The sequence below is a fragment of the Thermobia domestica genome, chromosome 17, assembly GCF_964235325.1.
Source record: "Thermobia domestica chromosome 17, izTheDome1.hap1.1, whole genome shotgun sequence".
Lineage (NCBI taxonomy): Eukaryota > Metazoa > Arthropoda > Insecta > Zygentoma > Lepismatidae > Thermobia > Thermobia domestica.
The window spans coordinates 9,649,226-9,667,225 of NC_137470.1; the positions used below are offsets into that span (position 1 = coordinate 9,649,226).

General features: G+C 38.0%; 1 protein-coding gene across 1 annotated transcript in view; it reads left to right on the forward strand.

Moving 5' to 3' along the window:
* The window catches only part of LOC145674633 (carboxypeptidase B-like), a 139,953-nt gene that overhangs the window by 102,034 nt on the left and 19,919 nt on the right, over positions 1-18,000 (forward strand). The window contains exon 7 of the mRNA XM_081744851.1: positions 11,706-11,851. Coding sequence (XP_081600977.1) covers positions 11,706-11,851 — 146 coding nt within the window. The remainder of the gene's footprint in view (positions 1-11,705; positions 11,852-18,000) is intronic.

Below are 18,000 nucleotides of genomic sequence, written 5' to 3' on the forward strand. Positions count from 1 at the left end.
GGTGAGCATTTTCTTTCTGGATGTTCTCACCCAGTTTATCTTTTCCTCTTCGTACCTTAGATCTGTAAACAACAAGACTTTTGTCCTCTGGCATTATGACTCTCGCGTCCTGAAGTACGAAGAAGCGATTAAAGCAACCTGTCTATCTGAAGCTCCAGTTCTAAACGCTGCCTCCGCTGTATTTTGAAGACAGATGTGTTTTAAGCTGTTTCCTTCTTGGTCGCGCCTCGAAGTCAGATCCCGACGTAATTCCTGATTCAACAACATCGCTGGATTTTCCTGACGACGCCAGTATCTTTGACCTGTGCCTATGAATAATCCCACTAGTTTATGGACTTGTTTCAACACTTCCAGCGTCTTTCTTGGTTGTCTGCCCCTTAATTCTGCTCACTTTACGGGAAAGCAAATTTGACAGAGATTTGCTTGTTCGGAAGTCAATGTTACCAATGATCATTTTTCGTGATGTTCTCTGGTCCAAAAGAAACTTGAATTCTCGTTTGGAAATCTTGCGTGTCCTCTCACATTTGTAATCTTTGGCGGTTTTACATTTGCACGACGCAATATCAAGAAGAGACTTTTCCGCGTGTGCAACAAATCATGCACGAAGTGTTGTTTCTTGTCCTTGTCGACTGAAATGTTTTTCCTTGGTGCGGCACTTATTATAAAATGTTTTCAGCATGTCAAAAACTCTCTTTTCTGAAACCACAGGAATGCTTGCTTCACGCCAAACATGTACAACTCTTTGTCCAACTAGTTTACAAATGTCAGTCACTGGTAATTTAGTTACACTTTCGTCACCACTTAAACCACTTCGAAACCAATGATAATGTCGCATGACGTCATCGTACGTGGGTAACTGCACTTCACTCATTTCACCTGGAGTGTCAAAGCCTCCTTTCACACTTTCCCGCGTTGGTCTGCTATAAAGCTTTTTCTTCATTTTGCTTTCCATTGCTTCCGAACTGGAAACCAAAGTATACAAAATGTCTCTGAATCGTATCGCACTAAGAAAACTGTAACTTTGGGTACAATGCACAAAATCTCTGTCTTAACAGAAACAGTAGCGAACTAAAACCGTTAAAGCTTAAGCGGCAATAAACTGGCCTGTTGGATTGGTTGGCCGAAGTACGCAATATTTATACCACCGCCGAACACCGAGCGAGAATATTCTAGAAACGTCGGCGTAGGTTCTGGAGCCAACAAGGCGAGCGGGAGGTGCGCGAATCTTCTGGACGGAGCCGGACTTTGTGACGACGCTCGAAGAGCGTGGCCAAATTAAGCAACCACGAAGTTGTGTAGCCTGCCGCTAGATGGCCTTTGCTGTCCTTGTACATAACCAGCGAAGAGTTGCCAAAAATAAATCGTGTTATATGCCTATAATTATAGTTAACGTGGCATTCTAAACAAAATCTGGATATTAATTCCAACAACTGAGCTAATATGGCTGTACTTTGACTCATAAACATTGTAAAATTATTTACTGGCACTGCTACAAGTTTCTTTTAATATAATAATTGTATTATAGCCATCAGGTAACTCTAGAAACGACCACAAGTAGCTTTTCTGTCATTGGTGTTGTGCGTGTTGCCTAACCAAACAGTTAAAAACTTGGGGCGGGGCCGTTGGGGCGGGCTAAGGGGTTGTTCAAAAATTTAAAAAGTCAGTAAGGTCGGTGCCACTAATGGCACCTTTTCAGCACTAGCCGTCATCGAATTTCCAAAAAAGTGCAAAACTCTCCACCCTAATGACCAGGCGTTTTAGAGAGTATAGGTAGGATAGGTTTCTCAAATGAGTACGCGACTTAGAAAGTATAGGAGAGGTACCTCTCAATGACCAGGCTTCTTACAGAGGGGGATAAGGTGCTCTGAATGACCAGGGTTCTTAGAGAGTAGTGGATGATCGATCTGTGGAGACTGATGTCTTCTGTGGTGTGCGGGCTTCTTTTATCCTGAAATGTCTGTTAACTCCGTTGATCTTCATCATTTGTCAATCGTTGGCAATGGTTGACAACGTCTTTTTCGTGGCTGTTATCTGAAGTGTTCTTGCAGCCAGCACGTATTGTTGGAAGCACGTGTAACCTTGTAATATTTTTAAGAACTGAAACCAGAAAAAGTCAGAGAAGCTAAGTGCAAAAATCGACGCTACTGAGGTATGAATCTTAAATTTTATGTTCCACAATCGTGCCAATCAAGTGTTAGAAGATAAAAAAGCCATCTGTTTTGAACTTTTGACAAAATTACCCAAAGATGGTGTCTATGGTGCATTTTACTGTGATTTACATCATGCAAATGATGGACTCAGTAAAACACCCTAATGGATGATATTGAATGCCCATTCACACTATGATGACATCATCAATATATGCAATTTCGCGTAGGCATAATGTGTCTGACTTCATGCTCTAGGAAACAGCAAAATTGATCAAGTGTCGGATCTGTTGTCTCTGTTGTCCTATAGAGCACTGTCAGTTGTATAGTGAACTCTTCAAGTTGACATGATGTTTTGACTGTTATGACCTCATTTTACAGCAGAGATCATGTTGAGATACGGTTCCTAACTCCAGAATGCTCCATGTCTATCAAAATACTTTAGTAGATGGTTTCTAATTACGGATAAGATATAATGGAAATTCATCAGACACATGTCTCGAGCAATAGTAACATTCTTTTGTGCCAGTTGCTGTGAAATGCTAACACATCCATCCTATACAAAACTAATTTACTATCCTTTGCTTCCATTGTTTGATCCTGTCAGGAAAAATTTAATGGTCAATGCCGAAAGCCGAGCAATAGACACTTTGATAGACAATCACAGTACAAGGTCTACAGCAAAGATTACACCAGGTAATCTCTCTGTCTACTTCCAGCTGATATATATATATATATATATATATATATATATATATATATATATATATATATATATATATATATATGAGCGTTAGAGACTGCCGTTAAGTTCTATATTATTATTATTATTATTATTATTATTATTATTATTATTATTATTATTATTACTATTATTATTATTATTATTATTTGACCTATCAGTATCATATATCCTATCATCCACTTTTGCTGGGACAGTTAGTCACTAATTGTGAGGAGCACTTTGCACGTCGAAATTTGTAGGACGAAAGAGACACTGAACCATCTTTTACTTTTAGCTGTTGCCTTTGATAACATATCTTTCCCGCAAACAGCGTAAATTTATTCACAGACCTGCGTAGCAATTGGTTCTTTATAGAAATAAAACTGTAAAACATAGCACAGTTTTGCGGAAAGTTCACTCATATTCACGGCGCAATATTTCCCATCTGGCTAGAGCTATTCCAATACTTTCCACACAGCTACTAGGTTCAACTGTCAGCTGCCAAACGACGTTAAGTTTGACGTACTGCGATTTGGGGCATTGCCATGAAAAAAAATGAAATGAAATGAAATCTTTGAGTTTTACGACCCACGGATATGCCGGTTAAGCTAAAGGAGACTATGATTATGAGAATGAATGAAATGTGGAATGAAGAAAATGGGAGGAAACGTTAGAACCCCGATTAAACCCACGCACACGGTGTTTGTCCACCACAAAATTTACTTGCCAGAAGCAGGGTTTGAACCCGGGACCCCATGCACCAGAGGTGAATGCTCTACCACTTTTTAAAAAAATACTTTTTTGTACTGTTATTAGTCATTTACATCAGTGAGGATTAACAAAAAAAAATTGTACTGTGAGCATCCAATTACACCAAAAAAGTACAATAGACACATCAGTATATTGCTGCTAGAAAATTAGCAAACTCTTGTTTGCGAATTGAAAGTGCTGTAGTTTGCATGCGTAACAATAGTTGGTTGACATACAAAGTCACATTACCATTAAAATCATTGCATAAAAGAATATCGACAGTTTGGGACGTGATCCATAAAATTGCGTTATGTTTAGTGCTGGGATAAAATTGGTAATCCGGAAGCAACATGAATGACGTACAGTGAATATCAGAAGGAGTTGTTCTGCAGATACGGGCAATGATTTTTTGATACTGAAATCATATAGCTGTGTTTCGTGAGAAGCTTTCGAGTCGGTGCTGGAGAGTATCGAGAACATAACAAGTGCCACAGAAAAAAATATTACAGATACCCAATTCATAAAATCTCCCGTTAGTAGGATATATTATGAACAACACTGTACCAAAGAGATTGCATGGCAGGAGACAATACCGGAGTATGAATGTTTGCCCAGATTTTCTCCCAGTTTGTCATTGGGTAATGTTCTACAATACGGGGAACCGACATTGTGGTGGCATGATAACGATTATATAATTGTCTAACAGAAAGATCTTCAAGGTGACTCCGTGCGATAAGCGAGTAACTAATATCAAGAAATACGTCCATGAGGTATGGCACAAGGGAAATCCAAGGTTGTATATGCAGGGGAGCTTGTAACTCAATATAACGTAGTGCTACACATAAATTCTTCCTGGAAAATGAGTCTGAGTAGGAGCAGAATGTTTGGCAGACGCGATGTATCAGCAGCGAGTAGCTCGGAAATTGGATGTTTTTAAGGCCGAGGCCACCAACATTTTTTGATAAACACGCAGTCTCGTGACTTACCCGTAGGCAGTGATTATGCCACAGCAGTTGCCCTGTGTGTTTTCGTATGATACTGAGGTATTTCTTAAGCAAGGAAAATAATTGAGTCAGAAACCAAATGCGACTAAAAATAAAAACATTTAAAAGGTACACTCTGCCTGCAAGGCTTACCTGCCGGACTTTACTTTGGTGTATGAGTGCAACCAAAGTGCAGGTTGTGGTATGAAAATTGTAGTCTATAGTATTTGCGATGCAACGTTGCCAAGTTACGCCTAAGATTTTGATGCGATCAGTAAAGGGGATCGTAGACATATACACGTGTTGGTCAGCCGGATTTATACACATCAGGCGGGACTTTTGTTTATTGAGAATAGCACCTGAAACGCACTCATAGTTCGATATGAGAATTTCAACATGTGACAGTTCTTGTGGACTGTTAATAAAACAATGTATATCGCCTATATATGCTTGTAATTTTAAGGATGTTGCACCAATCTGTATACCTTGAACGTGTTGTTCCAGTGTTAAAAGAAAAGGGAACGAGAACCAAGCTATACAGAATGGAAGACAGGGGGCACCTTGTGCAATACCTCGACGTACATTGATAGGATATGTAAGTGCACCATTAACTTTTATTCTTACATATCGGTAAGTATAAATAAATTTAATCAAATGAACAAAACTGTCTCCGAAAACATATTTTTCAAGTACCTTAAACATGTAATCATGTGACAATCTGTCAAATACCTTATGAAAATCAAGAGCTAATAAAGCGACCTGCAGTGAACTAGTTTTCTGACACCAATGAATACCTTCTCGTATATTACTTAATGCTAAATATGTAGGTTTTGTATGTTTTAAGCCATACTGATCATTGTGTAAGATTTGATTTAAAAACGGTTCTAAACGAGAGGCAAGGCAACGAGATAAAATTTTCTGGTCAACATTAAGGAGGGTAATCGGTCTAAAATTATCAAAGTCATGCGCACCTGAATGTTTAGGTACAAGTACTATAATACCTTCGGTAAACGAAGAGATACGCGTGGGAGTGAATCGGAGGTCGTTATACATTTCTGTGAGGAAAGGCGTAAGAATGCTGTGAAATTGGCGGTAAAATTCTAGTGTAAGACCATCGGGTCCCGGAGATTTATTTAACTTCCCCGCAAGAATAGCTTGCTTGACTTCTCTTTCTGTAAAGGGCGCATTGAAGATGTTACGACCTTCTTGGGTGAAAGTACCGGTCGGACGCTCGAAGCAAGGGTCAGAGGATTGGGTTGGAGCTGGGAAATATAGGTTCTGGTATACATCGTACAAAGCTGGGAGTACCTAATCTTGCTCGTGAACTACACCGTTAGGAAAGGTGACCTTGGAAATAAGGTTTTGTTTACCTCTTTGCCTTTCATTGATAACTGTATGTAAAGAGGGAACTTCATGCCGAAGCATCATTGTTTTGCCTCTCGTGAAAAAACCTTGATTTTTTTACGATGGAAAGTAAGTAGGAGTGCCTTAATTTCCTTAATACGAGGGAGTACGTCTGCTCCTTGAGCTAGTTCTTTATAGTAGTCACATAATAAGTTATGGTAATAATTATTTTCCTCTTTAAGAAGAAAGGATCTGTCTTTGCAGCGCTGTTTATAGATAGACTGAAAGGACGGTTTAATATGATGTAACCACCATGAAAACAAACTTTTCTTTTGAGATTTAAAGTGCATTAAATAGTTCTCTCTACTGGTGATGAGCAACTGTAGATCCTCGTCAGTTAAAATGCTGTTATTGAATGATCAAACAAAGGATGACTTTAAGAACTTACAGATGGGTAAATCAACGGTGCAAACCACAGCACAGTGATCAGAAAAGCATACCGGTTGAACGTTTATGGGCGCACAAAATTAATTAAAGTGGTACTGACATAGATCCTATCCAAACGTGAGGATCCATTTTGTCGAAAAAGGTGTGTCCTGGGGCGTTACCTTTATAATGATGCCATACGTCAACTAACTTAGAGTCTTGAATCAATTTACATAATGTAGGAGAAGTATTGTAACCAAAACTTGAGTCTATAGGATCTAACACTGCGTTGTAGTCTCCTACACAAATCAAATCTCTGGCACCAGAATGTAATTCCGTTGGAACGTCGGTGAGATAGAAGGAGTTTCGCTCAGCACGTTTGTTATCCCCGGACGGCGATTATAAATTACAAAAGTGTATGCTTCTATAATTGGCTGTGGTAATACGACCTGACGGAAATTTTGAGAAGGCGGTTAATGAGATATCTTTGCGATATATAATAGCTGTTCCAGAACCCGTTTCAGAAGAATTGACTTCCCACAAACGATTAAAAAGAAAGGATAAATTGTCAATATTGCATTCTTGAAGGAAAATTATATCCAGAGACGATTTATTGATGTAATCGGCTAGCGTTTTTTGCTTGGTAAGACTAGAAATGCCGTTGACATTAAGAGTGGCTATACGCTTGGCATACATATTTAATGGCCACAGAAAAATAAAAAGACACCAAAAAAGCATAACAGAAGGAAATGACACAATACACTTGAAAAAACAAAGACGAGTGAAAAAACTCGCACACATTCCCATTCTATACTGTGAGGTGATATGATCACTTGTCCGAAGAGACAGCACTATCATTTTCCTTAGCACTTGTTTCACTATGATGGGCATCTACTCGTGACCTCGTGAAACCAGACACACAATTGTTGTTTACGGGGGGGAACACTCTTAGTTTTCTGAAGTTTATTGGCTCTACTAGATTTATCACGAGGTGAAGACTGAGATCGACCTTTGCGACGCCTCTTCTCGGGTAGAGAGGGAAACTGGGATGCTTCTGTAGATGGTGAATCTATATCGAAAAATCACTCACTTCCTGGCGAGAGTCATCAATGCCCACTAACGGTGGAGTACTTACCATGATTTTAGATAGAATATCCATCTCCGAAGCTGAAGATGCTGAACCAGTAACACTCTGTTGTGGAAAATCCGAAGTAATAGGCGCTATGGTAGTGGAACTGGATGAGTCACTCTTAGATGTATTGGAAGCAAGGGTCTGCTGGGAGGCAATAGCAGGGGAACTGGTCTGAGATGCAGCTGTAGAACTGGGGGGAACATCAAGCGGACAAGTGGGTTCAGTTTCATTGAGTGCTTTAGCAAAAATATTTGCAGAAGTTGCAGTTGGAGGTTGAAGGTTCTCCTGTAAAGTTGGAGGACGTTTCTCATTTAGTACGGGAAAACTAGTAAACGAATGAACGTTCGGTAGAGTATCAACTTTATTCAAATTGCCGGACATGGGCGGGGCTCTGGATGGTGAGACACTGAATACTGATGCTGGTACGGCTGGAGGGATACGGCGCTTTGTACATTCCATCAGAAAATGATTTGGTGAGTCACAAATGGTGCAGGTTTTAACTTGACCTCCATACGTTAACCACAAACGTAAACCACAGATAGTCACATAAGAAGGTATGGGACGCTTGATGCACATACGTATTATCTTTCTCCCAGTTCTTACTTCATAGATGTGTCCAGTAGAATACATTTCGTCTGCAATTGATTTAATCTCACCGTACTGAGATAGCACACGGGAAATATGATGATCTTCCAACTCGGTGGGTACCAAATGTAAACGGATAGTTATAATATTGGAACTGGCAGAATCGATTAAAATGTTGTAGCAAGATCATCTGAATAACTAATCTTTCCATTCACTCGAAACAAAATTTGTTCACAAAGCACTTGCGAGATTAACTTAATATATAACTGTTTGCGACTATAATCAAACTCAATACTGACAACTTGATCAGGAAGCAGATGAAAAGTATTGCGGATCCATTCATGCAAGACTAATGTATTAGGCTTGTTCACAACATCCTGGAATGACAAACGTAAAGCATTCACTCGGATAACAGACATAATGCAGTTATCAATGTTAGTAGGTAAACTTGTACTTCACACTAGACAAAATGATGAAAAGAGTAAATAAAACACTAACTACTTGGTAGTAGAAAATACTCCACTTGACAATGCAGGTTCAGTTCAAGCAAGTTAACACACTCACTACTTCCACTCGAACACCTACCGGGACAACGAGGTGAACGGCACGGCGTCTGCCGAGCAACTGCCACTGAGCCACCGAGGGCCCTGGCATTGCCATGCCATTTTGTGCGTGAAACGCTTATTACTTTTTAGACTACCTAATAGATTTTTGGATGCTTAGTTTCTTCGGTTTGCATTGATTTCTGGTAACCTCTCAATGTAAAAGAACTGGAAGTAATTGTTGTTTATATTTTCGCAAACATAAACGTGTAAGAGACAAACAAAATGCCATAAAATCGTGATTTCTACTCAAACGTTTTACATCTCAATCCCAATATAAGGAAGAAAAGTGCGGAAAGATTCGGAGAAAAACAGGAAGGTAGCGTAGTAGACAAATATAGTTTATGCCAGTTATCGTCAAACCGTCGATCGCGAGCTACTAGTAACTCGCGGGGACATTGTCGGTAGATTGCGTTAACGCTTCGGTTGGCTAACCTTGAAATGTAAGTTCATAGGCAATAAACAAATGTAATATTTAAAAAATGTTGGTAGTTCTTTTCGTTGGTAGCCCACAGTAGGATTTAAACACGTACTGTAGCTCTGAAACTTCAGAAGTTTGGCGACACTGGTTTAGGCGAAAGAAACGAAAGAGGAGAAGGACTGGTCAATTTCTGTAGACAGAATTCACTAGTAATCGGAACACGTGATTCAATGAACACAAGAAAAGAAGATAAACATGGCAATTCTCAAAAGACGGTCGAATATATTAGATAGACTATGTTATGATTCAGGACAGGTACCGGAATAACTTGAAGAAAGCGAAGACCCTTCCTGAGGCTGACATTTTTCTCTGATCAAAATCTTATGCTGGCTGAATTGGATATTCAACTGAAAAATGTAGGTAGAAGAAAAGTAGGCAACAAGATGTCAAACACTGAAAAGTTTAACACGTAAACATCGCATTGATGAACTACTCCTTCAAACAGCATGACTATTTTTTACGATGAAACCTCCTTTAAATGTTTGTAAGAAGTCGTTTTCTGTTTCCAACTAGTTTTTGCTTACAGCCAGATATGGCTGAGTTTACATCGAATAATTGGAAGTTAGCTTTAGTAACATATTTTTCGTACAGGGGTCATTTAAGTTTATTCATAATAACTTACGTAAAAGAGGTTAAGGTGGATCACCACCCGGAAGCCAGTACATATTTTAGCTTATTCCTTTAAGTTCTGCGCAATAAAAAGTTACGTATAATAAATATTGTACTTTAAGATAGAGTAATGTTTCAGCTACAACACAAGACCGTGATTCATTTGGTTGTCTCGTGATATTGAAAAAGGTAACAAATAAAAGAAAATATTTGATACGTTTTACGATGAGCACACAAGATGGCACTTGCTGTTAGATCTTACTAGAAGTGCTCAGTTTTATGAAATGTTTATTTGTATGTGTAAAGTATTTTAAAGTAAAGATCTGATTACGAAATAGATATATTGTTTGACCGTTTCTCGTGTTATTTTCACATTTTATTTAAATATTAATTTACATTTAAGGAAATAGATTTTGAGACGAAACTTGCGCAGAACGCCATGATGCGTTCTTGCCAAATGTTTACGTTCACTGTAGTAGTCACAATAAGAAAATTTCTGGATTCTAGCGTCGCAGTTCGAGAAGCGTAATCGCGGTAAGGGTCGGAAACTAATCTCTCCATTAAGTATCCAAGCAGAATTCCATGATTACTCCCTTTAATATCTGGTATCAATAAACACTCAACACTACCTGGCAACGCCGCACTATTCAAGCACGGTTTAGTATAGCACCGAGAACACCTAGTGATCCACCTTAAGCAGTGAAATGGTTTTAGTTGGAATGATAGTAAATGTTTTCATAGTTAGAACACTGAATATGCAAACCCACTTAACATGGAGACTTACTTGATTGAAATTTTGGACAATATTAAATAGTCAGATAAAATTTATGAGCGGCTCGGACGAACATAGTGGTAAGCACCACTTCCAGTGAAATTGAGTTATTAGATGGAATGGGTTAGGATTGAACCACAGAAGAGAATGTAGGTGGTTTGATTTCGGAAATGTATCTCTAGATGGCAGGGAAAGCTTGTTTGGTATATGTCATTTCATTCAATTGCATGGGAATGTTGAACTTTCTTTCCCAGTTTACTCGAAAATTACCCTAATAGTAAGAAAGCTTTCGACCAGTTGGCGTGTGCTTGGCCTTTGGCTTTCCACGCTTGCACTTCAAACGCATGCTTTCATATAATTTGCCTTTCGTTGTACTTGCAAGCGATGCTTTAGACCCTTCGCAGAGTGCCATAGCATAACTGGCAGTTCATTAACTACTCACTTGACTTGTAAAACGCTTGCGTCAAGCTTCAATGGAACACTGAATGCAAGGTTGCCCCATGTAACTTCGTTACTGGAATCCACCTTGCGGCATACTTGCACGTTTTCCAATCAAGCTGGATGCAATCTTGGCCGACTTGCAATTCAAGCTTACAGCAAGCGATTTGCAAGTTGTCTGTGCTACTAGGGTAGAAAATATGATATATTATGTTTCCGAGGCGCACATATATAATATGTATCCAAGTAATTTTCCTATGTCATTATTATTTGACATTTTAGCTTGGTATCTGCACATTTACATGCCTACTTTTTAGTAATCTATAATCTAGCTTAATATACAAAAAATTGTCTTCCAATAGGGTAAAGAAAATGTTCACGTGAATAATGCAAAAATTAATTGAATGATGAGATATTTCAAATATAATATCAAGGTGGTGTAGGAATACGATGTTGTACTATGTTCTTCACCATCATTAGTTTGAAAACTGTCGTCAGCTAAATTCCACAAAGTACAGCATCCTGATATACTGGAACATTCGCTCTATGGAAATAGTTCAGAAATAACTAGCAGAAAATTAAGTGTCAGTATATCTGTACTAGTACAATATTAAAAGGGAAAGTGCAATTATTGTTAAAATCATAAGGTTTACATACTTAGTTATGTAGCAGTTCATAGAAAAATATTAATAATAATAATTATCTTTTATAGAAATTGGAACTGATGAAGATCCTTGTTCGGAGATATATGGCGGAAAATCAGCCTTTTCGGAAAGCGAAGTAAAAGCTCATGCAAATTATATGTTCAAGAACAAAGACAGAATCTCTGTTTATCTTACTTTTCACAGCTACGGAGAGGTATTCCATTGATTTTGTTTATTCATTTATGATTTATATACTATATGTTGTTCTAATTGATTTTACGAATAAATTGAGGATATGTAAGTGCAAATATTATTGAAATCAGGTGCTGAAATAAGACGTCTTAAAAAGTATAGGTGTTATACGGAATTCATTGATTTGACAGTTGAAACGTTCTTGTGGATGGTGCCATGCTCCATATCGGATTTGAGTAAGGTATATGACTTTAAAAATGTGTTCAGTGAATTCAGATCCTGAGTTTCAGAAAATTTGCAAAGAATACACAATATTGACTTTTCTTTATGGAAATTGGGCTGCTACTAGGAAAAATAACCTTAAGTCTGATAATAAGAAAAATGCATTTATTATAAAAATAAACCAGTTATAAAATAAGCCCAATCAGAAATAGTCCGTTCCACCAAGGCAAGTACACATATCAGAAGGATGAAGTGCGGCCCTCGATTGGTTGTTAGATATACCAGGTTCTTCCTCTTGAACAGAAGCACTTAAATCTATAGAACTAAATCCCTATAGTAAAAAAAAATCGCCTTTTACGTTGAAATTTAGCAAATTTTGATTATAAATACATACTGCCTTACTTTCAATAAAATATATCTTAAATGCAAACCCAAAATTTGGGGCCTAATAAACCAGAAACTAAAACTCTCCACCTGGCAAAATTTGAAATGTTGGTAGACTTTAACAACCTTAATATGTGTGCGAAATACCGTGGTGGCATTTGGGTTCTCAACCTTGCGGTTTGGACTCAAGTAAGTCTAAACCCAGCTTCGATGGTAAATAACTCGAGGAACAAAGATCTACACAAAATAGTATTTTGTATGCGCAATAAGCTCATAAAGATGTACCACCATGCCAAATTTGATGCTGTGAAATTTGGTCAACATCGCATAAGCTCATTTAATCGCTTTTAGTAAAATATTTTGATTTCACTGAGTTCAAACCCAACTTCGATGGCCAATAACTTGGAAAATAGAGAATTATACATAATAATATTTCATACCATGCTCGAAAGAGCACAAAGCTCCACACCGTTTACCATCATATCAAGTTTGGTCAAAATCAAATTGGCTTTGTCGATCACGATTTAGTGAAATTTCTTCATTTCACTAACTCCAGAAAGAATTATCTGTATATCCAAATATTTCACAAACATACATAGCTACACGGAATATATAAAGGTAACCAAGAAAGTTATGTCGCTTTTTATGGAAGTCTGTGTTCAATTGGAACTCACACCGTGAGTTGAATGCGAATGGGGATAAGGCGATGGTCAGTTGTTGGTGTGGGTATATCCAGCATACTACCTGGTTGTGGCAGTTCGGTTATACCGTGAACTTGCGTAAGGACACAGTGAACATGGGACCTCCACAGAGCATCATAAGGGCGTGTATGCTGTACGAGTTCAAACTGGGGTTAAACGTCGCTGCAGTGGGGCAGAAGATATGTCAGGCCTTTGATGAGGGTGTCGTGACTACGCGGATAGTGCAATGGTGGTTTAACAAGTTCAAGGACGGTGACAAAACACTCAAAAATGCAACACGTACCGGAAGACCAACACATGTACAAAATGAAAATATTCAGGCAGCAATTTAGGCGAACAATGGAAAGACATGTGAGGAATTGGGACTACAATTCAGAGTGAATAGAGAAACCATTCGGCAGCACCACCATCAACTTGGGAAGCACCTACAACTTGGGTCGATGGGTCCCACATAATTTCACTCCGGACCAGAAGGCAACGCGAGCAGACACCTGTGTTTCTTTGCTGTCTCGTCTGAGCAAGGAGCCATTTCTGGACAGGGTGTCGACATGTGATGAGAAATGGGTCCTGTACGAAGCTCCACAGTGCCGTCATTATTGGTTAGCATCCCATGAACCGGTTCCAAAACAGCCAAAACCAGCAATGCACCAGAGATGGTCCTTCTGTGTGTTTGGTGGACTGCTTGCGACATCATGCATCGAGAACTGCTAACAGCTGGTCAGAGCATCAATACAACTGTGTACTGTCAGCAGTTGAGCCGTATTCAAGAGAAACTCAAAACTCTGGATCCAGCACTTCTGAATCGCAAAGGGGTCCTCCTGTTACAGGGTAACGCTAAACCCCACGTGGCTAGGATGACCCGGAACAACATTCTACGCCTTGGATGGGAAACACTATTGCATCCGTCATACTCCCGGAACATTGCACCGTCCGATTATCACCTGTTCCATTTCTTAGACAATCACCTTAGAGGACGCCAGTAAAAATCCCTAGTAGCGATGCAAAATGCACTTGATACCTTCTTCGCTTCAGGGCCCACCAAGTACAGCTATGAAATCCATGGCCTTCCAGAACGTTGGAAGATGGTCGTCGATGCTTATAGGGACTAGTTTTGACCTTCCAGGTACGCCTTAGGTGACAAATCGATGTTCGAAGGTGTTGGGTGAAAAAGCGACAGAATTTTCTTGGTAATCTTCATACTACCATAACAAATTTCCTCAAGATTGGATTAGTATACTATCATTGATAACTGCAGAGTGAATTTAAAAATGCTTGCATAGGGAAACCTCGGTTCGTTTAATGAGACTACCATGTATCAAAACAGTTAACTTCTATTGTTAGCTTTTCTTTTCTTAGCTGAAAACATAGGGTAACAACAAATTTAACAACTGAATTTCTCAAAACACCTTGATCACAGAATAAATATGACTCCAAACAACATCCAAACTTAACATAAAGAACAAATGAGCAAACAGCTTAATTCAAACGGGTCATTTTCAAACATTTCAGCTTTCCTTCTAACATGATTAATTTGTATTTTCATTTAACAATTCAAAAATAATATAACCACAATTACCAATAAATGTTCATTCATACACCAAACTGGTTTCAAAGCAATTTTTGTTCGAATTTTCCTGAAACGTGTTTCAACTTTTTCAATTTCGTGGTTAGCCAAATGCACAAAAAAACTTCCATTTCTTTCAACTAATTTTACTATAGGAAGGATTACCATTACTTTAAAGAGGAAAAATAATAGGTTTGAATTTTGAATAAGATCTGCCTAAAAGTCTTAGCTTCGTTTAAAGACAATAATTCTTCCATCTTTTACCTGCCCAACATTTTTCACTCAATTCAACTTGTTTATGCTTCACGCCAATGAACAATCATAAGAGCAAGTTTTCTGTGTTGTTCACTCAAACTTCCCCAAAAGTAGAACTGACGAACTACCCCAGCGTTGCCAGACTACAGAAACAAATTTATCATCAATTTATCATAAAAAATTATGGAATATTGGAAGAAATTATCGTATTTCTCGTACACACACAGTATATATATATATATATATATATATATATATATATATATATATATATATATATATATATATATACAAGCGCAGATCCAAGGGGGGCCATAGGGGCTATAGTTCCTTCTTGACGCTCAGGTATACACTGAAAAAAATGGGGTTCAATTCTGCTTTACACTGGATAAAATATCAGTGGAAAATGTATATTCCATCTGATCTTAAAATTATTGTACGTTTTATAATTATTATTTTCTATCAACCAGAGCACAAATCATTGTATATTTTGGTAATTATCATACACTCTGGCACCCCTCGCAACTGGACTTTTACAGGCCACCCGCTAGATGGCAGGCAAGGCGGTCACAAGGTAAGATCTACTACCGGCTCCTTCTAGCGTTAAAAATGCAAACCAATTAATCGTAGCTATTTCAATAGCTGTTACAAACATGAATACAATTCCTTCACTTCTTTTGTACTTTCTCTTCTGAGATCAACGAGAATCTCGGCACATAGCATACCACATATAATGACATTTCAGTAATTTTATATTTTTTAGGGAATAAACGTTAGTACTATCAATCAATTGATACTTTTAATTTAATGAGCAATCTTCTTTCTGTGTATGATTATAGAATTCTTGTTTGTATTGAACTATGCTTGTTCAAGAGCAAAGGTCCCCGAACTCATGAGGTCGGCTCTCATGATTCGGAACTCACTCGACCTCACCCTCACTAAAAACCGTAAGTTTTAGATCATGATGTGAGCGTGAGTTCGAGTGAGCGTGACGTCGAAATAATGTGAGTGTAAAGTCGAGTGACCGTGATATCGAGATGATAATGTGAGTATGAGGTTGAGTGAGCATGACGTCGAAAGGTTGTTGTGAGCGTGACGTCAAGATGATTATGTGAGTGTGAGGTCGAATAGATGTTGTGAGCGTGAGTTTGAGTGAGATTAGTCCAAAGTGACCTTTGTTCAAGAGGTTTCTAATTTGCATATACTTGTAATATTTATATTTTTACTAGCATCAATTGACTATGTTTCGTTTCTATGTTGACTATGACTATGACTATGACTATGTATTTGCACTATGTTTCGTTAGTCAGTCACTTTTTACTATTACTAACGCGCTCCTTGATATCGGTCATTTTCGATGATTTTTATATATCCCCTCTCATCCCCACGTTGCGGGCCACGGCATCGAAAGTGCCATTGTTCACCTCAGCGATCCCGAAAAGTATGAATTTGACAGCAATATTGGTCATTTTGATTATATATATATATATATATATATATATATATATATATATATATATATATATATATATATACAGGGCCGCCCACAGGAGGGATGAATGGCGCAAGTTGTGCCATCGAGAAAAAAATTGGGGGGAATAAAAAAATTGGGGAAGAATTTTACTCTAATGTCGAATAAGTAATTTTGCTGTCGTCAGAATAACATTGGAACACGATGCGATTTTTTTTTTAATCTCGAGAATGAATCCCCCTACCCCCTGCTCAGAAACTCCATGAATGAAGTACCGCGCAAGTTGCTATATGAAAGGATGGCGCCAAGTTCTGGTGAACAACAGTTACAAACACTCAAGGAATCACTTTCAAATTTAGATTTGAAACTTGCCTATGTTGTCTGTTGAAAATTATAAAGTAGTTGGACATAATTGTGAGCTAGTGGTAACCATACAGACAACAGCCAAGTTTCAAATCTAAATTTGAAGTGAGCCAGTGAGTGTTTGTAACTGTTGTCCACCAGAACTTGGCGCCTATTTTTGTGATTTCAATTCTTTTTAAGACCACTCGTACTTGGCTCTTTTACAGGAATGTTTTTTGTTGGATATCACTTCTTTATGTAGGCTAATTTCGAGGATAACATTTTCTTTTGATATCAAACTCAATAACTTGTAACTTGCGTCTTACTTTTCATGTACAAGGGAATTATATCAATATTTTGTAAAGAAAAACTAATACTACTAATTGTAAAAAAAGAATACCTGTGCCATACACAGTGTGTAGAAGTTTTTATACCCTTCAATATCCTTATAGAACATATTTAGTATTGTACACTACCAAGACTACTAATAAAAGTAATGCCACTTTTATAATTACTACTGCCCCTACTACTACTACAAGCATTCTATAATACTACTACAGGAAATAAAAACAACAACAAAAATAACAATTACTAGTACTATAAAAACTACTGCTACACTGGGCAATTGTTTTTAGAGGACTTGAGTTTTGAGGAGGGAAGAGATTATTAGTTTTGGGGGGAGTGCTCCATCAGCTTTGGGGGGATGGGCACCCCTGTATATATATATATATATCCCCTCCCACAATTTTTGCGGGGCTGCATTTGGATTTAAATGGTATCAGAAGGGTTATTGTTCATCTCAGCTACATCAAAAACTATAGATTTGTCACTAATATCGGTCATTTTCGATCATTTGTAAATGTCTTTCCCTTCCTTTAAGGTACATGGTCAAAGTGATATGACAAAAATCATCTCATGTTCGAACTTCATCTAGGTTGAAAATTTGATCGAGATTGGTCCGGTGGTTCAAAGAGTTATTAAGTTGTGTTTATTTTTTCTATGTCCCTCTCTTCCCCCTCCCCTAAGTTCTACCGTCAAAGAAAATAGCTAAAAACACTCCCAGACCAGAAATGCATCTAAGTTGAAAATCTGAACAAAATTGGTCAGGCGGTTCAAGACATTAGGAGTCACAAACATAGTCACTTTTAGTTTTATAATATAGATTATCAATATATTTGTTTCGTACTTAATATGAGTTGACACAAGCATTCAGTTTTTTGAAATTGACACAC